The following is a 21,252-nucleotide window of genomic DNA, read 5'->3' as shown; positions in this document are numbered from 1 at the left end:
CTGGTTGTGTTTAATTATATTCATCTTTTTTATGAAAGTCAGAAAACCAATAAAAAGATATGCGCGGAAAGCCCATTCACGGCCTGAAATTGTATATAATAAAAAAAATAGACAAAGCTCCTGGCCAAAGGCTTATATTTCAGAACTGTTTTATATACCCGTCCTTGGCGTTGCTACAGGCGGTGTGTTTTGACAAGCCCTTTGGGCCCTTGTGGGACGGATTGTAGGTTGAAGGGAGCGTGTTTATGTTTCCTACTGTTCTATATTTTAGTTAATATTCCGTATGTACTACTTTTTAAATTATTGTGTGGGGAAATTTATGACGTTATATACAATGTGTCCCGACACCGGTGTCCGATCCTTTAATGTCATAAAGTATTGCATTATTTTATCGATAAATTGGCTCTCAATTTTTCTCTCTCTCTCAAGGTTGTAAAATGGCAGCCATTTTAGTTTTCAATTAAATAATTATACACTTTCCTTGCACTTATTCCACTTTATTTTAATATATTTATTACAAAATTTTAGTTTTCCTCGGGCTTTCACACTAATCTGACCAATACTTCTCATGTAAATATCCTATGAAGATAAAAAAGGTCTCATTTGATAGCTAAACTTGTGAACTACGCCCACACAGACAATATGTTGAGAATTTTGTGGAATAAAACATAGAAAACCCAAAGTTTAAGGAAAAATAATGTTCTTTTTTATTTTACGCATTAACTTGGTTCTTTTTATTTTTAAAAGCTAGAGGAGGACGAGAAGGAGAGGAATCTTAAATAAATTCCTTTACTTCTCTTGTCACAGTCATATTATACAAGGTGTAACAAAAATAAGTGATAATAATTTAGGGTGAGTATGTATTCCTTATAGAGAGTTCACTGTGAAAGTAGCAGCGCTGAAAGACCAACATTTTTTTTTTCACTTTTGTAAGGGGAAACTCGTGACGTTCGGGCGCTTGCCCATACAAAAGTGAAAAAAAAATTTGGTCTTTCAGCGCTGCTTGTGGACAGTGGACTCTCTATAACGAACACATACACACCCTAAAGTATTATTACTTATTTTTGTTACACCCTGTAGTTTAGAAGTTATAACGATTTTCTTATGAAGTATTGGTAAGATTATTTTTTTAAAAAGCTAGAGTCAATTTGTCAATAAAATATGCCATACTTTATGACGTTAAAGGATCGGACACCGGTGTTGGGACACATAACACATTGTATATTATTATCATATTTAAACTAAAGGCATCTTAAAACTATAGGACGTAGAGATTGCATCTCTTTAATCATGATTACAAAACAGTATAATTTCCACAAATTTAGTTCTGTTAAAGCAACTAGAAATCTTTAATAATATTTATTAACTTTAACAGTAAGGGTGAAGCCAAACGAGTGTAATTTGTGAGTCGTGAGTCGCAGAATTTCGGTCGCGTAAATATCTTTTCATACAAATCATGACTCACAAAATTACGCTCGTGTGAATCAAACATTACTTTTGTATGAAACTGAATGCAGCAGAATTTCTGCCAGCCGAAATTCTGCGACTCACAACTCACAAATAACGCTCTTTTGGCCTCACCCTAAAAGAAATTACGGTATCTAAACTTATAATCTCGTAGACCCTCTACGATAGCCTACGATTTATGTCTACGAAGCTCTACGATGCGCTACGAACATGTTAAACACGATTTATTTGCTACTAATGTGATTGGCTACACATACGGCGAGGCCGATCCATTAGATCGGACTGATAGCAGGCCGACCTGACCAGACTAGTTGGCGTTCGGCGTTCTGTCACATTATTTGTCATAACCTCGTCACGCCAACATTTGTCTATCGTGGGACTGACATGAAATGAAATGAAATGAAAATGAAATGAAATGAAAATATACTTTATTGTGCACAATCAATTACATAAAATACAAAAATTAAAAAATTATATAAAATAAAATAAAAAATCTTTATTCCAATTTTTAACATTACACAACCACAATAAACAAAAAATACAAAAGAGAAAAAAAAGTGTACATGAGAGAATGTGAAAAAAAAGGAAGCACTATCCTAAAATAAAAGTAACAAAAATTGCATATTTAAACAACATAATATTTATGGCAGTGCAATGCCAAAAAATAAGGAAAAGGGGACCGCTCAGGTTTTGACAGCGACAGTCGCCGCTGTCCCTGGTCTTCCGCGAACCCCTAATAATTAAATAGAAATAATACTATGTAACATGTTAATTTTGAGAGAACAATTACTTTATACTACTCAAACTATCTTCAATACTCATACCAAACATCAAAAACTTGCCGTGGTGTAAAGCCTCCATAACATCCATAACGATTTTCGTATGAAGTATTGGTCAGATTAGTATGAGAGCTAGAGATATTTTTTTTTCCATGAGTTGAAGAAAAAATATTTTTAAAAGCCAATTTGTCAATAAAGTATGCCGTACACTACAAATAATAAAAACGTAAACGTAGCTCCTATACTTCAATCGTTTTGAATTTGGTTCCTTTTCGCACACTAAATAAAGCAATATAGTTACGAGACACTATATCTATATAATATATAAAACTCAAAGGTGACTGACTGATTGACATAGTGATCTATCAACGCACAGCCCAAACCACTGGACGGATCGGGCTGAAATTTGGCACGCAGGTAGATGTTATGACGTAGGCATCCGCTAAGAAAGGATTTTGATAAATTCCAACCCCAAGGGGTTCAAATAGGAGATGAAAGTTTGTATATAATAATGCTTCTTAACGCGAGCGAAGCCGCGGGCAAAAGCTCGTTCTTTATAAATTAAAGCCGTTGACAATAATTTTCACTTCTATAAATAGACAAAATGTTTGCATGTATTCGGGCCTCTTTTTGCATAAAATATTTCACTATTCGGGTCACATTTTGTAGAATCGGAACAAATTTGACACAGTTATGTTATAATCTTACTTAGTTTTTATTATTCATCATGATGTTCAAGGATCGGACACCGGTGTCGGGATACAGTTTATATTACAAAATCAACAGACAGACAAACACGATTTTATTATACAGTATGTAAGTACAACATGTTGATAGTGACACTGAGTCCCTCACTCTGAGTGCCCCGAAGTGTATCAAAACATTTTGCTGTACCAAATTGAATTTGCCTCCACCATAATATAAGTCATACACAGTAGAACAACTTTATATTTATCTCGCCGAAGTGGGTTTATTGCGATTTCCGATAATTTTTGGTAGCAAAATATTGTTAGGTATCCCACGTACATAAAACTTGCCCCTGTGTTATTCTAGTTAAAAAATGTACTAAGATTCTACGATCTATCACGTGAACGCGCGTAAAACTTGTCTTGTTGCGTCTTGAGCTATATTGATTTTAAGGATATAACTTAGTTACACTACTGTATGTTTATACTATGTCTGTAGGGATTCAAATTGAAAGGCAGAGGGCTGGAGGAACTTTATTTTCTTCGTAATGTTTGTCAACCTTCTAATAATAAAGTTATGAGATGATCAATTTATATCAATACATAATCACAGTATAGCAATATCATATTGCTATACTGTGACATAATATTATATTGTACTGTATTCATATTAAGAGCATTTTATTTTGAGAAATATGAGTGAAAGAATAATTGAAATAATAATTCAGTTATTTGTCTAGAGATATGATATGCATAGAATCAGTAGAAAATACATTTACTGGCGCACAAGTTCGCTTATTTCCGAACGGGATAAATTCTGCTCGTACGTTTCGTACTGCCAACCGGCGCGTCAGTTCGTAAAAAACGAACGAGTCAAGCCTTACGGAATTCCGAAGAAGGAAAACAAATTCGGAAATCGAATACGAATACGTGTGTATGCGGCCAGCCTAACAGACGAAGATAGCAGACCTTTGAATACGCTGCGTAAAATATATTTATTAGTAAGAGTTTAAAGTATATACACTTACTCCGAAATTCCGAATATAAACAATGGTTTGTCCCGACTCCCGTCATATCACCAGCATTTACCCGGGTATAGTGCCCGGGCAGTATGTTAATATAACCCTGGTAGAGTGCCCGGGCATTATTTTATATAACCCGGGCCTTATTTTACGGCCGGGTGTTGTGTAATGGTCGGAATTATGTCTTTGTTCGTAGCTCATAACCTTATGTTTATAGACGTCCAAAGTACCGTTTGCAGAAAACACGCATATTTATGGGTTTTACCTCTATTAAATATTTCGCGGTGCACTTCTTATCACTTTTCTCCTAATATAAACCTTCCCTGGGCTGTCACGAATATTTCAAGACTAAAATTAGCCAAATCGGTTCAGTCGTTCTCCACTTTTATCGAGACTAACGAAATTAAAAATTCATTTTTATTTTTATAGATATTTAATTATTTATACTAAATACTAGATTATCCAGGAAATATTGTTTTGCCGTATACGGTTTGGGAGTATTTTTTTTAACGGGCAAATGGCCCACCACTCATTCCCACCACTGCAACTCCTGTGTCGCCAGGATCAACAGTGGTAACCAACCACGAAAACCCTTTGATATGATCTCAGGGATGCGCGAGGGACAAGCTAAATCTGTCTCGGGACTCGCAACGAAATTAATCAGAAGAAAGGTAGGAGGAGTAGGAGAAATCCAGTTTCCCTCCCCAAGCAAAGCAGGAGACAGCCGGTTTGGGAGTATGCTTGAGCCCACTGTGGTCATTTCAGTCTGTTCTGAAATATTAACCAGTATACTGACCGGGACGACCGGGACTCATGACGTTTATCGAGCCGTTACCGTTGATACGTTACCAAATATGTGCCTTGACGTATATATAACTTTATTTGGTTGTCATTATAATATGCTAAACTTGTCTCCCCTCCCAGTGGCACACCAGCTCAATATGACATCGAATATATTATGACGTATTGAACAATGGCTAGTATTCTGGGTCATATTTTGGAACCCAGGCCTCATTTGTAAAATTTATATATTTTAAAGAACCGGTGGTAGGCATCATGTAGACTTTCAGAGAATATTATTTGCTAAAAGTTATTTTGAGTTTGAGTTTCTGCTGACCGTACTCGACCGCAATAAACTATTGTTGTGAATAATTATAGCGCCATTGACGTACACGGGACCGCTGTTACTGACAAAGAAGAAAGAGAGGGATAGTGTGTTAGAGTGAGATGTACTCTCAGAGATGTGTTTTATGAACACATCTCTGATAGTATATCTAGTATTCTAGTAGATGGCAGACCAACGTTATTAGGTCGCGTTAGGACAAACCTAGCCAACAAATCACGACATCGATCACGAATCATAACATTAAGTGGGATTTATACGTGCGAGAGCTATGCTTCGGCTCTCACAGAAAACCGGCGTGAAACAGCGTTTGCGCTGTGTTTCGCCGAGTGAGTGAGTTTAGCGGAGCCCCAATCCCCTACCCTACTCCCTTCCCTACCCTCCCCTATTCCCTTCCCTTCCCATCCTTACCCTCCCCTATTACCCTATTCCGTCTTAAAACGCCCTGCAACGCACTTGCAGCTCTTCTGATGCTGCGAGTGTCCATGGGCGACGAAAGTTGCTTTCCATCAGGTGACCCGTTTGCTCGTTTGCCCCCTTATTTCATAAAAAAAAAGTTGAAATAACTGGACCAAATTACACAGAATCTGCCTGCAAATTAATCTCTTCGATGGTCCATAAAATGGCTGATTAAAACAAAACTATTGGAGAAGAGCAGCTCACCTCTCGTCCAAAATTAATCAAAATTCGCTGGGTATTTGCTCCAGCATTTCTATGCAAAAACAACGAAAGCTAAAAAAACAAAATATCTAATTATTTTTTTTTACAATATTGTAATAGAAATTTAGAAAGTCTGTAAGATGGCAAATAAAGTAAAATATCAAACATCGTCCTTCTCTCTTCACACTCACGCCCGTCTTTCATATGTCAGGTGAAAAAGGACGACGCGGAATCATCGCCGAGTTAGTTTTTTCTTAATAACTCGTCATATATTTACAACATTTTAAAAATCCTCCAGGCCAGTCCCTCGGTGATAGCATTTTATACAATGTGTTAACTCAGTTTAATGCGCGGTTTTGGCAATATATGAAAAATCCGTTTTTTTTTTAATGAAATAAGGGGGCAAACGAGCAAAAGCAGCAGCAAGCAGGTGGCCCACCTGATGGAAAGCAACTTCCGTCGCCCATGGACACTCGCAGCATCAGAAGAGCTGCAGGTGCGTTGCCGGCCTTTTAAGAGGGAATAGGGTAATAGGGGAGGGTAGGGATGGGAAGGGAATAGGAAAGGGTAGGGAAGGGAATAGGGTAGGGGATTGGGCCTCCGGTAAACTCACTCACTCGGCGAAACACAGCGCTAGCGCTGTTTCACGCCGGTTTTCTGTGAGAACGTGGTATTTTTACGGTCGAGCCGGCCCATTCGTGCCGAAGCATGGCTCTCCCACGTATAAAATTAAATGCATAAAAAAAATTAGATGCATAACTGTGAAAATTAGATGCATAAGATATCCCGTTTTTGCTAGGCCAGACCCTCGGAAGTATAATTTAGTATAGTATGTTTAAAAAAATTAAACAATTCGAGGCTTATTTTCAAGTATAAAAATGAATTATAAAATCGTCAATTTTGCTTTAGTCGTCCAATTACCGACCTATACCAGAGAAACTGCGTCGCTTGTTGTTCAATTTACTTTTGTTTTAGTATTCATGAATTTCGACAAAGTATACAAGTTTACCTGGGACTTGCATGTAAGTATAAATATTTAAAAAGTTGTGAGATGTTTTTAGGGTTCCGTACCCATAGGGTAAAAACGGGACCCTATTACTAAGACTTCCATGTCTGTCTGTCCGTCTGTCCGTCCGTCTGTATGTCTCCAGGCTGTATCTCAAGAACTGCTATAGCTAGATTTTATAAATAAAAATATAAGTATAATATAAATAAAAAATAATTGTTAATTATGCTAGTCTCGCTAAAACTCGAGAACGGCTAAACGGATTTGGCTAATTTTAGTCTTGAAGTATTCGTATTAAGTAATTTATTTATATTTATTTATTATAATTTAATTGCACTTTGAAAAGATTCCATTCAAAATGTTCATACAACAGTATGAACTTCTCTAACGAAGCTTTGTTTGAAGAAGAAAATTATTATTTATATGATACTGTGCCTTCAGGCTACATTGTCTTGAGAAACTTTGTACAAAGGAGAGTAAAGTCTAGAATTTTCCAAGTAAAAGATAACACCGAATCTACGGGGTGTAGCAATACTAAGTGATAATACTTTAGGGCATGGGCGTACCTAAGTTCTGGGCCAGGGGGGGGGGGGCAAATTATCCAGGTTCTAGTGCCAGGGGGGGGCAAATCACCCAGGTTCTGGGCCAGGGAGGGGGGGGGGGGCAAATTAGATTTTTCATAAGCAAATATTGTATTGCAAACAAATGGCAAAAATTCGTTCTTAATTTTTAATTTTTATAGATAAAAATACTAGATAATATATTTAGTATGGACGTCAACATGATCCAGAGGGGGGCAGCTGCCCACCTCTGCCCCCCCCCCCCTCGGTACGCCCATGCTTTAGGGTGTGTTTGTGTCCCTTTTATAGAGCTGTGCACTGTGAAAGTAGCAGCGCTGACAGACCAACCTACCCTTCGACCCCCTACAGAAGTGGTCGGGATCCACAGGTTGAAAAATACTGACGTAAATAATTTAATCGAAGAACGCTATTAACATTGTAGAATTAATGAAAAATCAATACGTTCACACGATTCGGTTTAATTATTCAATCGTGTAACAAAGGAGTCACGCCATCATGCACCTATTCTTTACCCGTGGCTACGTCTGTGGCATAGAAAAAGGAGGGGAAATAAGTTATCTTCATACAAAGGCACCGCGCGCCGTTGTATGTGTGCGCCATAGTATCAATGCGTCGCCACGTACCGCACACAACGTAATCTCGGCGGTACCCACGAAGCTAAACTGGCCGAGATTCTGTTGTGTGCCGTACGTGGCGACGCACTGATACTATGGCGCACACATACAACCGCGCGCGGTGCCTTTGTATGAAGATAACTTACTTCCCCTCCTTTTACTATGTCTGTGGTTTAGAAAACCTCCATAACATCTACTGTCCCACCCTCGGGGACTTTTAGTATATTCATCTGTACACCTTTAGGAATAACTGTACCAACTTTTAAAATTACACGAATTCAAGAAAACCTTCAAGAAAAGAGCGTATTCCCTCTTAAAAGGCCGGCGACGAACCTGCAGTTCTTCTGATGTTGCGAGTGTCCATGGGCGACGGCAGTTACTTACCATCAGGTGGCCCGTTTGCTCGTTTGCCCCCTTATTTAAAAAAAATTATATTCAGTCTGATCGTCGATTTAGAAACTAATTTTCTTAGTCAATACAATTTTGAAATCGGTTTTATCTTTTTATGATAAAATACTATTTATATGGGCAAGTTCATGACGCTGGAGAAGTTGCCCGTACAAATCACAAAAAACTTAATACTCTTTTAGCACTGCTTCTTTCACAGTGCACATCTCTATATAAGCAGTGCCGTAAATAGGGCAGTGCCACCGGTGCCCAGGCACAGGGCGTAGACTCTGGGGGGGCGCAAGAATGGCCAGATCAGAGGGACCTATGCGTAGCATTGCTCGGGTACCTATAATATCTACAAAAAAAACAGGGACGCAGTTATAGAATCTCATACACGGCACAGGGCGCAAAAATTATAGTTAAAATGGCTAAGGCGCAAAAATGGCTATTTACGGCACTGTATATAAGGGACACAGACTTAGACCTACACTGTACATTGTTCGTTGCTGAGGTATATTAGCGGTGACCGGCCGTAGCCCTGCGCGCGCGGTGCACCTACCCCATGCAACAACGTTAGTGCACGGGTTTTACGAGGGGCACGGGGTCTTTAGGGGAGGGGGCCAGGCCCCCCTCATTGTTTATTTCCAAACCAACTAGCAACAGACTAGTTATAGCCACGATTAAACTACCATGGTCTTAACCAGACCAGTAGCTTAGACCCTTTCGAAAAAAAAAAAAAAAGAGGGGCACGGGCGGCGGGGGGCTGGGATAGCCGTAAATCATGCCATAGCTTAGCTTAGCTAGCAATGAGTCACGCGCGTTGCTTCATAAATAATACCTGTTTATTTATTTGTTATTTTATTTTCATAATTTGATATCATCGTATTATGTAACTTTATAGAATGTATAATAATAATTATACAAGTAATATTTAAAATACATTTTTTTAGGTTAAAATGTTAACGCTGAGTGCATATCTGTCCCTATTTCTAGATGACTATTATTAGGAACCACATAACACCAGGCACTGTGGTGTACACCACGGTAATAAGCCTGAGTGGTATCCTTTTCTACAATAGACATAACAATACACTACTCGTACGGCTGACCCTTATGCACTATGGGGATGTCCCCATAGTTTACGTCCTAACGTTATGCATACCTACTGTCTTATCACCGTGTCTCTATGTGATGTTTTTAATTTCCTTTCTTTGTATTGTAACGTGTAATTTATCATTGTAGTGTAATGCTGTGTCATATTGTCGAATAAACATTATTATTATTATTATTACATACTCGTACCCTAAAGGTGTGCTAAAGGACACTTTAAGGAGTGACACACTAAAACTTTAAGGAGTGAGCACACTGAGACGGACCGTGCCGAGGCTCAGCGTGCCGGGGCTCATCGCAAAAATCCGCCTCCACACAATTTGTATGGAAGCGGATGCGCGTATCGCACACTGTGTCGGGGCGCAGCGGATTTCCGCTTCCATACAAATTGTATGGAGGCGGATTTTTGCGATGAGCCCTGGCACGGCCCGTCTCAGTGTGCTCACTCCTTAAAGTTTTATCAATCTGTTTTGCTACACTCTATATTATAAGCCTAGAAGTTACATTTTAATGGTAAGGCAAAACAATAAAAAGTTATGTGTTAGTACACAATTTTTTATTGTTACTACGCGAGTCTAATATTTAAATAAAATTTAGAAGACAACTAGCTGACCCGCCAAATTTATTTTGCCGTATAGATTATTACTAGTATCAATATAAAAAGTAGATGAAAACCTATTCTCAGGCCTAAAGAATGTACATACAAAATTTCATTAAAATCGGTTGAGCCTGGCGTCCGAATTTTTCTGATCAGAAATTTCGAATAATGTACGGCCGGGCTTCCACTGAAGCGGAGCGGAGCGGAGCCGAATTTACCAATCGTGCTATTCCAGCGGAATGACAGCGAAGATTTCGAGCATGGTGATTGGTCAATTCGGCACCGCTAAGCTCCGCTCCGCTTCAGTGGAAACGCAGCCTAAAGGGCCAGTGTTAAAAACTGCCACTGTAAGAGCGCCTCAAGCGGTGTCAGTTACAAAGAGTTTTTCACAGAACAATACACAACAAAAGTAATTAATGCCATTTCGGTGTTTATTATTCATCCAAGTTCAATGGCACTTTCGCTTCATTAAAATACAATTTGTACTTATCGCAATACAAACTTTTTGTTGCATAGGGCTGTGAAAAGTCTTTTGAAGTATCGATTGTCGCATTATTTAATTATGTCAAACCTACCAAGTAAATAAATAAGTCAATAAAGTAAATAAAAGTTAATAATATATTATAAATGAATGAAAGAAAAAAATTATTTTGATATTATTTTTAGCAATATTCCGCGAAATAAACCTAAACCTTTAAGTAAATTAATGAGTGAGTATACGCATATGCATGCGTACAACATTATTGCTAACATTATTATTACAAAATAACAACTTTAAATAAATAACATATAGTAAAATTTACATTGCGTTAGCATTTAGTCTGTCAGCCTATTAGGTGTGCTATTATTTAGAAAAACAGTTTTAATTTAATTGACATGGAACCTACACGCTTTATCATATACATTGGTTTGTTCCGAAACATACGCCAGTGCATTGACGTATATCACTTTGATGGGAGACGTTATAAGGGTTGGACCTCATCTGGCAGCACGGAATCGCATTTGTTCCGCCTGTGCTACCACGTGCTGCAGTGAGCTGCCGCATGCGAACGCGCGCTGTTGCATTCCGCAGACAAAAAAGGCGATCGCGATAGCAATTGATCGGCGATGAAAGGATGCGTTAGCATGCTATCGCGCGCTTCAGCGTTCCGGAGTCTCCCTGCCGACCATTGCATTTTGTCCGTGATGCCGATTGCCTCGAGGATTCCACCGCGTGTTATCGCATTATGCTTTCTGTCTCGGTCTAGCAAATGGCAGTTCTAAGCGACAGAAAGAGAAAGGGCGACGGAAAAAGGCGATTTCGTGCTGCCAGATGAGGTCCAATCCTAATACGTCACACTTGTCTCATTAATGGCACACTACAATATTTCAGAATCCGAGACGTCATGAACATTTTATTTCATTTCGGAACATAGCATTTATATTGCTAATTAGCATATTACTATTAGCATTATGAGCTTTATAGTGTGTCGAACAAACTGTCAAAGCCAGGAGTTCCACAACTCATTACATTATACCCGAGGCGCCTCTGTAATTTAGTGATGTATCGCCTGGTTTCCGACTTGGAAACTTCCATGTTTTTCCACCTACAGACTTAGTTCTAAACTTTAGATTATTCCATAGATAAAGTTAGTACAAGCTATAACTTTTACCTTATCTGTTCTGAAGTGTAATTTTCTGTTATATCAGGGTTTTCTTTAGATTTCTTTTTAGAAACTTGAAAAGTAAATTAAAGTTATCCTTGGGAATTCTTACTTCAAAATGTATCATGTAATTTGTACTTTTAGTTGATAAAAACACTGGTATCAAATAAATACTACAAATAAACACTATAATACCGCTCAGTCCGAAACCCAAGTGATTTAATTTTAGTTTAATAATTTAGAATACCATAAAAATAAGAATATACTTACTTGAATAATAATTATTAAAATTATAATTTTGTAATTGATTTGCAAACGCCCGAACAAGGCATAAGTTGTATATTTCGTCAATGTATGTTGATTTATATAATATGTACTTGGTTTGCAAATAAAAAAAAAAAAATTTGAAAAAAAATATCCTAATATCGCATCGGGTTTAATCTGCGATTCGATTGAATGACTAGCGCATTCATTGAATGACACCATTTAATTGACTGCGACATAACTGGTAACTACTACATTAAGGTGTACCAGACAAACCTTGCAGGTTTAAGGTACATTCTCAAAAAGATATAAGTCAGAATTGTATTACTTAAATAAATAAATAAATAAAAATAAATAAACACCAAGTACCGAACTACCGAGTAAGTACTGACCCACCAAGAAAATTTTGATAGCGCGATGCAGAACTGTCTCGCTATTTGTACCGCCTTAAAGCTAGGAATAGGACATACTAGGATACTTTTACCCCATTTCTGCGAGTTTAAAGAATAAATATTATCATCGACACAGTCTCAACCCTATTATATTATAAAAGGATATAAAATTTCGACGTCGCCTCGCTGTAAATGCCAACCTTTGTCAAAGTAACCTCAAAGATAAAAAGATCAAAGTAAAGGTTTTTTAACTGCCGTATAAACAGACAAGTTGAGGTAAAATGTGTATTTAGGCGCGTATTTTAATATAATAGAGCCTCCGTGGTATAGTCAGTAGACTTTTGGTTCGCATTACTGAGGTTACCTACTACGAAACCGTTTTGAGACTCAAACAATCGGAAGAGAATGCCACGTCCTGCTCTAGCAACGTCATTTTATTTATTTATTTTTTTATTTAACCGTTTATTGCACACAATAAAACATGTAACAAGTTATACTTATAAAGAAAGACGACACAACAGGTACTGCTTATCTCTAAAGAGATTTCTTCCAGCAGACCTAAGAAGAGAAATTTGAACAGAAAACATCAGATAGGGCGTGCACAGATAAACACAAATGAAATATACAACTAAATTATTACTATGATAAACAGTATTATATGTACAACAAAAAAAAATATATTAAAATAATAATAATAACATACTTACTATATTATAATACAGTCATTTCACGTTTGTAAGAGTAGGACGCAACATTTTCGGTACGATTGTTTGAGTCTCAAAACCGTTTCGTGGTATGGGACCAGGTTCAATCCCTGGTGGAGGCGTATACCAATGAGAAATTTAAGCTCATCGAATTTACTAAACTACTTCGTCGATTTTAACGATATTTAGCATAGATATAGAGTAGACCACGGAAACGGATATATCCTCCTTTATAACACCGAAAAATGTACGGTTTCCATGAGACATTTATTTAAAGCATGACTAAATATTGCTAGGTTATACAAGGTGTAACAAAGAATGATTTAATAGTTAAGTGTATTTTTTTATAAAATAAGGGGACAAACGAGCAAACGGGTCACCTGATGGGAAGCAACTTCCGTCGCCCATGGACACTCGCAGCATCAGAGTTTAAGAGGGGATAGGGTAATATGGGAGGGTAGGGATGGAAAGGGAAGGGAATAGGGTAGGGGATTGGGCCTCCGGTAAACTCACTCACTCGGCGAAACACAGCGCAAGCGCTGTTTCACGCCGGTTTTCTGTGAGAACGTGGTATTTCTCCGGTTGAGCCGGCCCATTCGTGCCTAAGCATGGCTCTCCCACGTCTAAATATGTATGTATCTCTTATAAAAAATTCACTGTGAAAGTAGAAGCGCTGAACGAGCAATTTTTTTTGCGATTTGTATGGACAAGCGCTCCAGACAAAAGTAAAAAAGGTACTCGTTCAACGCTGCTATTTTCCCATCGAACTCTAAATACCTGTTACCTAAGCAAACCCTAAAGATTTATCACTTAATTTTGTTACATCCTATATATTATGCGAGAATAGAGTAATACATCAACAGTCTCTGTTGATGTATTCAGTATTTACTCCTACTACCACAATAGACACAACTACCAGTAGTTCGACTGCAAAGAGACGGACAGGTTTCAATATCTGTCAAATTCGTCGGGTTTCACTAGGACTATGAACGGAATGTGCCTCGCGCTGGCTGATATAATTTATTTTTAAATATTTAAAATAAAGATTTCAAAATTGGATTCTGACAATTTTAATCGCATCTGCCAAAACACAAACAACAATACGACCAAAGAGGAACACGTCCAGCGAATATGTCATAGTTTTAAATTCGTAGGTAACAATTTAACAACGCTAGCGACGATTTTCGTCATAATACGTCAAATTTAAAAATTTCAACATCAGTTCTAAGTCGGCATACTCTATAATTTTGTCTACTCTGCTACTACCTACTTGTACTACTTATTATCATTCTGTGCTCGTATAATGTTCCCCAGCTGCCACAGAGTAATGTAACAACTAGTTTGTTTTATTCAAATTTCAAACAAACAGGAAGGTTTTAAAGTGACACGAAGTTTACCGGGACAGCTAGTTATACATATATATTTCTGTAAGAAATGTTTCTCCAAGTAACCTCCTGTGCCCTACGGCCCTTAAGAACTTGACCCAGTAGCGTCGCCGTCATAATGACATCATTTGCCAGCAATTAGTTGCTTCAGCTGGGGTCACACTGACGCTGACGAGATGGTAAAACGTTAAAATAGTTATTACGCCTTACGAATAGGAAATGTTACGCAAAGGTTGGAGCAGAGGGCGCTACTAGCTCTTATAGTAAGAGCCATCGCAAACAGGGCCACTTATCGCCGGGTCTAGTCGCTGCGTCAGACGCGGTGTTGTCGTTTGCATCTAGCGTCTTGTCGCCGCGACTAGACGCTGAGCTGTCGCTGACGCGTGTCGCTTAGTGTGCGCCTACACTAACAAAGACGTGCACCTTCCTAGCGCTCACAGCGAGACTGACGATGCGCTGTCGCGCAACTGTCGCCGTGTGTGCGCGTGCACAGCGCTACCAGACGCAGCGACTCCCCTAGCTTGTCGTCGGGACTCCGCAACTCTGAGGCTAAGTGTGCGGAGCTTCGAACAAAATATATGACAATTGTCGGCCGTAGCCTGTCGTCGCGTCTAGTCGCCGAGCTATCGCTGTCGCGTGTCGCCTAGTGTGCGCCTACACTAATCCGACCGTCACATCTGACAAAATAGAAAAAAAATTAGAAACGTATACCTCCGAAAATTTTGGCTTTGACTGACATAAAACTAAAGAAAATTAGTGACGGCCTAATACCATTCCTCAGTCCATCAGTCACCATCAGACAAACATAATTCATGATTGACGGAATTGACTGTCGCTTGCATGAGCGTGTAATGGATGCATTATGCCTTGGTTACAACCACCGAGTAGATTGGCGAGACCGTGCACATTCATAATTAACATACCGAGAGCTTGGCCGAGTAGTTCTAGGTACACTGTCTTGCCAATCAACTCGGAAGGTACTCGCTAGCTAACTCGTGCAAAAATTATTACAGTATTAATATAAGTCCCATGAATTATTGATATGAGTGGTTCACATTGTGTTTTTCTAGTACAAGGAGTATGAGCTTGTAGCGGCCTTGGGTAGAGCTCAGAGTAAAACACACGGTGAAGGTGGTAATGACAATGAACGATTTATTAGAGATTCTCACGGCTTATATACAAAATCACAAACATTGTTTCCAACGGCGAACGTCAGGGAGCGCTGCAGTCGTCGTCCGGTTTGCGCATGCGCCGACCGAGGATATAAATATTCCCGGCGCACGCGCTGCACCTCAGTTCGATGCTGGCAGGTCGACGGACGGGTTCTACGTCACGGCTGCTCTGTAGAGTAGGACAGCACGATACTCAACGCGCATGCGCGGTCCCCACATAATATGAATATGCGGCGACGCACGCGCGGAGCCTCAGTGCAGCGCTCGCTGGGTAGCGGAGTGGTCATGCGGCGCGTCGCTTCGCCATGCGGGAACGAGATAGCGCTATGCGCGGCTCTGCGTTCTTATAAGAATGGTAGCGCGCGCGCGGCGCTCAGTGTAGCGCTCGCAGGCCGGCGCGCTGGTCATGTGGGACGCCTCCATATCACTCCCCCTCAAGAGAAGCGTACGTTTCGTTTGACGACACGACCGCTTCTCGTTATGTATGGATGCGCAGGTGCAGGTGTTGCCGTTGTCTTCGTCTGGTCGCAGGTGCTGGTTTCTTCGCTGACGATGTAGGCCGGTTTGAGTCGGTCTAAGGACACGACAGTTGTACGTAGGGGCAGTTGAATTTTGAAGTACTTGTCGTAGCGCTTAAGTACCTCAAACGGCCCGTCGTAAGGCGGTGATAGCGGTGCCCTCACCGCGTCGTTGCGCACGAAGACGTGTGTGCAGGTGGCCAGGTCCTCGTAAACGAACGGCCGCAGGTTAGTTGCGGGCGTGCGCTGCGTTGCCGGCGAAAGAGAGGCCATGGTGCGAGTGAGACGGCGCACCAACTCTGCGTCGCTGATGGTTGTATCCTTGTCTGGCACTACAAAGTCGGCGGGAACACGGAGAGTTGATCCGTAGGTCATGAGTGCCGGGCTGAGGTTATTGTCCTGCCGTATTGCTGTACGGAGGCCAAGCAGCACTGTCGGCAGGTCTTCGGTCCAGCTTGTGGTCGCGCCTCTTGCCATGAGCGCGGCTTTCATGGTGCGGTGCCATCGCTCTACTTGCCCATTTGACTGCGGATGGTAAGCTGTTGTGCGCAGTCTAGTAATGCCGAACCTCTTCATGAGCGCATTAAACAGAGAGGACTCAAATTGTCGTCCTTGGTCCGTCGTGATGCGCAGTGGACAGCCGAACCGTACAATCCAATTGTTGTAGAGCGCTTGAGCGACGATCTCGGCTGTTATGTCGCGTACTGGGATCGCTTCTGGCCACTTAGTACAGCGATCGATGATAGTGACACAGTAGCGACAGTCGTTTGACAGTCGGAGAGGGCCGACTATGTCCATATGGATATGTTCGAAGCGCCGTGACGGCGGGAACTTTTCTAGTGGCGTCGCGACGTGTCGATGTACTTTAGCGCGCTGACAACTTAAACACGCTCTGGCCCACTGTCCAACTTCTTTGTTCATCGACGGCCAGAAAAACTTGCTCGACATCAGTTTTCTTGTCGTCCTGACACCCGGGTGACACAGCTCGTGTTGCGCTTTGAAGGCAGCATAACGATATGTCTTCGGTAGATAGGGTCGCGGCGTCGATGTTGATAACTCGCACGTTATTGAGCGAGTCAAGCCAGGCAAAGTTATTTCGCCGAACTTCAGATTATTTTGCGCCTGCAGCTTTTTTAACTCCTCGTCTCTATTCTGGTCGTTGCTCAGTTGCGCGTAATCTATTATAGTAGGGCACTCTATCTCCTCGATGCGAGAGAGTGCGTCGGCGACAGTGTTCTCCTCTCCCTTGACGTACACGATCCTCGTACAAAACTGACTGATAAAGTGCAGCTGTCTCTCACGTTTCGGTGTGTCACTGTTGCTCGGAGATTTTGTTAAGGCGTAGGCGAGCGGTTTGTGGTCGGTGTACACTACGACTTCGCAACCTTCGATTAAGTTTCGAAAGTGCTTTACAGCTGCGTAGATAGCGAGTAACTCGCGGTCGTACACGCTGTAGCGTCTCTGCGTCTCGCTCATCGACTTCGAGAAAAAGGAGAGCGGTTTCCAAACTCCGTCGACTTTCTGTTGTAAAACAGCGCCAAGGCTGTAATCTGAAGCGTCGGTCATGATGGCGAGGGGACTGTCGGCAACTGGATGACTGAGGACAGCGGCTTCTGAAACGCTTTGTCGGCATTTTTCAAAGGCCTCTTCTGCTTGCGGAGTCCAGTTGATCGGAGTTTTATCGTTTCGCTTCTTGTTGTGCAAGTATTTGTTTAGCTCTACTTGCAACTCGGCTTGTAGAGGTAAGCAGCTGCGATAAAAGTTTATCATGCCGAGGAAACGACGTAGCTCGATGATGGTCTTCGGCTTCGGATAAGTAGCTATTGCCTTGATGCGATCTTCGCTGGGTTTAATACCATCTGCGGAAACTTCGTAGCCCAGGAAATTTATTTTGTTTTTCCCGAACTCGCACTTCTCGATGTTCAGTGTGACGCCGTTTTGATCTAGGCGCTCTAGGACTTGGCGGAGAAGCTTCTTGTGGCTGTCTTCATCTTCTGCGAAGATCAAGAGGTCATCAACGAAAGAGAAGCATCCGTCTATACCTCTGAGTATTTGATGCATGAAACGCTGGAAAGTTTGACTTGCATTCCGGAGTCCAAACGTCATGCACTTAAATTCGAACAAGCCAAAGGGGGTAATAATGGCTGTTTTCTCTGCGTCTTCCTTGGAAATGGGTATCCAAAAGTAGGCCATTTTTAAGTCGAGCTTCGAGAATAACTTCTTGCCGTGCAGCTTGTAAGTGAAGTCTTGTATACGCGGTATGGGATAGCGATCGGGTAGAGTGACCGCATTAAGTCGCCTGTAGTCTCCACATACGCGTAATGTTCCGTCCTTTTTCTTCACGACGTGTAGAGGGCTTGCCCACGGACTCTTAGACGGCTTGCAGATTCCCATCTCCATCATACGCTCGAACTCTAGCTGCGCGGTCTTGTATTTGTCCGGTGGTAGAGGTCGTGCTCGAGCGAAAAGCGGTGGCCCAGTTGTTTCAATATGATGAACGACATCGTGTTTGCTCGGCTGCTTCAGTGACATTGGCCGGAGGACGTTCGGGAACAACTTGAGGATGTCGTGGTAAGCTTGGTCGCTGCTCACGACGTGCACGGACTCGATATCGGTAACGACTTTCACGGCGTTGACGGATAAGTCGGTTACTTTGTCGACGAGTCTCTTCGTGTGAAGATCGACGAGTAGTTTGTAGTGGTGTAGAAAATCGGCGCCCAGAATCGATGTTTTGATGTCGGCCACTACAAACGTCCATCGAAAACTTCGACGGAGTCCAAGGTTGAGCTTTATAGTTTCTTCTCCGTAGGTTTTGATCGGCGTGTTGTTCGCTGCATACAATTTGTATGTCTCCTCGGTGCGCTTCTTTTTTCTAAGTTGTGTGGCGGCGAGCACAGAGATGTCGGCGCCTGTGTCCACGAGGAAACGTTCGCGGGTGTCGCGATCGAAGACACAGAGGCGATGACTAGTGCGGGAGACACCGACGTCCGCCACGGTCGGTGTCCGAGTTAGTTTCCCGAACTCTTCTTGTTTCTGCGGCGACACGGGGACACGCAGTTTTTAGCTCTATCTCCGAAGGTGTAGTGGTAATAACATTCCCACGAGTCTTCCTGTCCTGGCCTTGGACCACGCCGCCTTGAATGCGAGCGTGATCGCGGTCTTGAGAATGAGCGGCGACGGTTGCGATAGTGTGACCGTCCGCGACGTAACTCGGCGACTTCCAGCGTGAGCTTCTCGATTTGTCTCGCTAGAGTTTCCATGTAGGAAGGTTCTGAAGCTGACGAGGTTGACGGCGCTGGTGCGGGGCACGTTGCTGTGACGGCAGCAACGCTGGGAACTTCTGCGTACTCCACCATTTTGTCCGCCATCGCCGCTAGAGTTTCTAGCGACGACTCTTTGTTGATGGAGAGTATGACGCGAACTTGCGCGGGAAGGCGGTTCATCCATTCGATCCGGAGTCCTTCGTCTGTTATCATGCCGCTTGCGAGCTCCTTCATTTTTCGCATGAGTTGCGACGGCTTCAAGTCTCCCAATTCTAGGCCGCTGACGAGTTTCTGGAAGTTTTTTACGTCTGATGTGTCGTATGTCTCTAGTAGACGCTGCTTCACCTTTTCATATTTCTTGCTGGCTGTCGGATCGTAGAGAATGTCCGTAATGTGCTCTAGATCTGTTTGCTGCAGTTGTTGGAGCAGGTAACGATATTTTTGGTCGTCGGACGTCTTCAGGGGGTCGACGACGGCTTCAAAATGTAGAAACCAGGCGCGCGGATGTTGTCTCCAAAATGGCAGCATTCTGGATTGCACAGAGACTGCGCTGATGTCACTGACGAGACCCTCAGGGACTTCAGAAGTGATCTTCATCTGTGGCTGAGTGCTTGCTCCTTGTTCGGCCATAGTTTTCTCCTGCAGCGATTTCTTCAGCGTCGGGGTTACCAGATGTAGCGGCCTTGGGTAGAGCTCAGAGTAAAACACACGGTGAAGGTGGTAATGACAATGAACGATTTATTAGAGATTCTCACGGCTTATATACAAAATCACAAACATTGTTTCCAACGGCGAACGTCAGGGAGCGCTGCAGTCGTCGTCCGGTTTGCGCATGCGCCGACCGAGGATATAAATATTCCCGGCGCACGCGCTGCACCTCAGTTCGATGCTGGCAGGTCGACGGACGGGTTCTACGTCACGGCTGCTCTGTAGAGTAGGACAGCACGATACTCAACGCGCATGCGCGGTCCCCACATAATATGAATATGCGGCGACGCACGCGCGGAGCCTCAGTGCAGCGCTCGCTGGGTAGCGGAGTGGTCATGCGGCGCGTCGCTTCGCCATGCGGGAACGAGATAGCGCTATGCGCGGCTCTGCGTTCTTATAAGAATGGTAGCGCGCGCGCGGCGCTCAGTGTAGCGCTCGCAGGCCGGCGCGCTGGTCATGTGGGACGCCTCCATAAGCTACTTGTAACAATGTGATTCGAATTCATTACGCGAATCATTTTCGTCTTAAATAAACAAGTCCAATTACATTAAAGCAAACATTAGAGAGTTAGAAATAGGTTTAAGTTATAAGCATTTACTCTTGGTTAAATCTAGTAGGTATAAGCTAATGTATTTTGGGTAGCGGCAGCTGGTCTCATATCGACATATACTAGAGGTACTAACTGCCAACATTCCGCTAGATATAATATACATAGGCCGGTATAAATAGTCAGTACTCAAGATGCATCTCAGTCTCAAGACGCGGTTCGGCTCTATGATTGGTCCAAATTTTGACAGCCAACCAATTACAGATCCTGAACCGTGTCTTGAGACCGAGATGCATCTTGAGTATTGACTATTTATACCGGCCAATATCGTGCCATTAACAATACAAAATGTGCTAAGAACTCTTTAGATACTATTCAGGTTAGCTATAATGTCCACAGACCTATATTACAGTCTCCTTAAGGGGGCGACTAACCCTAAAGTGTCGATTTTATAGTTCATTTTTATACTTGAAAATAAGCCTCGAATTGTTTCATTTTCTAAAATTAGATACTACATTATATTTCCGAGAATTCGATCCGAGCAAAAACACGATATCTTAAAATTTTCTCGATAGAAAAAAATCACAAAGATGCGTCTAATTTTCACGAATTTTTCATTT

General features: G+C 41.9%; 2 protein-coding genes across 2 annotated transcripts in view; one reads left to right on the top strand and one right to left on the bottom strand.

Annotated features, from left to right (window-relative positions):
- The window catches only part of LOC121736281 (IDLSRF-like peptide), a 109,176-nt gene that overhangs the window by 26,883 nt on the left and 61,041 nt on the right, over nucleotides 1-21,252 (top strand). The window lies entirely within an intron of this gene.
- LOC121736178 (uncharacterized protein K02A2.6-like) lies at nucleotides 17,833-20,007 on the bottom strand. Its single transcript, XM_042127264.1, has 3 exons — nucleotides 19,333-20,007; nucleotides 17,971-19,147; nucleotides 17,833-17,864 (listed from the first exon to the last, which is right to left on the bottom strand). The coding sequence occupies exons 1-3, from the start codon at nucleotides 20,005-20,007 to the stop codon at nucleotides 17,833-17,835; spliced, it is 1,884 nt and encodes a 627-aa protein (XP_041983198.1).

This window comes from Aricia agestis, chromosome 18, assembly GCF_905147365.1.
Source record: "Aricia agestis chromosome 18, ilAriAges1.1, whole genome shotgun sequence".
Lineage (NCBI taxonomy): Eukaryota > Metazoa > Arthropoda > Insecta > Lepidoptera > Lycaenidae > Aricia > Aricia agestis.
Note: the sequence above shows the minus strand (reverse complement) of the source record. Positions and strands in the feature narration are given on the sequence as shown.

Bases quoted from the DNA above. Each gene is read 5' to 3' on its own strand.
- LOC121736178 (XM_042127264.1), bottom strand. From the start codon at position 20,007: ATGGCCGAACAAGGAGCAAGCACTCAGCCACAGATGAAGATCACTTCT. The intron at 19,148-19,332 runs GTCGCCGAGTTA...GTGTCGCCGCAG, and splicing joins TCGAGAAGCTCACGCTGGAA to AAACAAGAAGAGTTCGGGAA. The intron at 17,865-17,970 runs GTATTAAACCCA...CTTTTATCGCAG, and splicing joins CTACGAAGTTTCCGCAGATG to CTGCTTACCTCTACAAGCCG.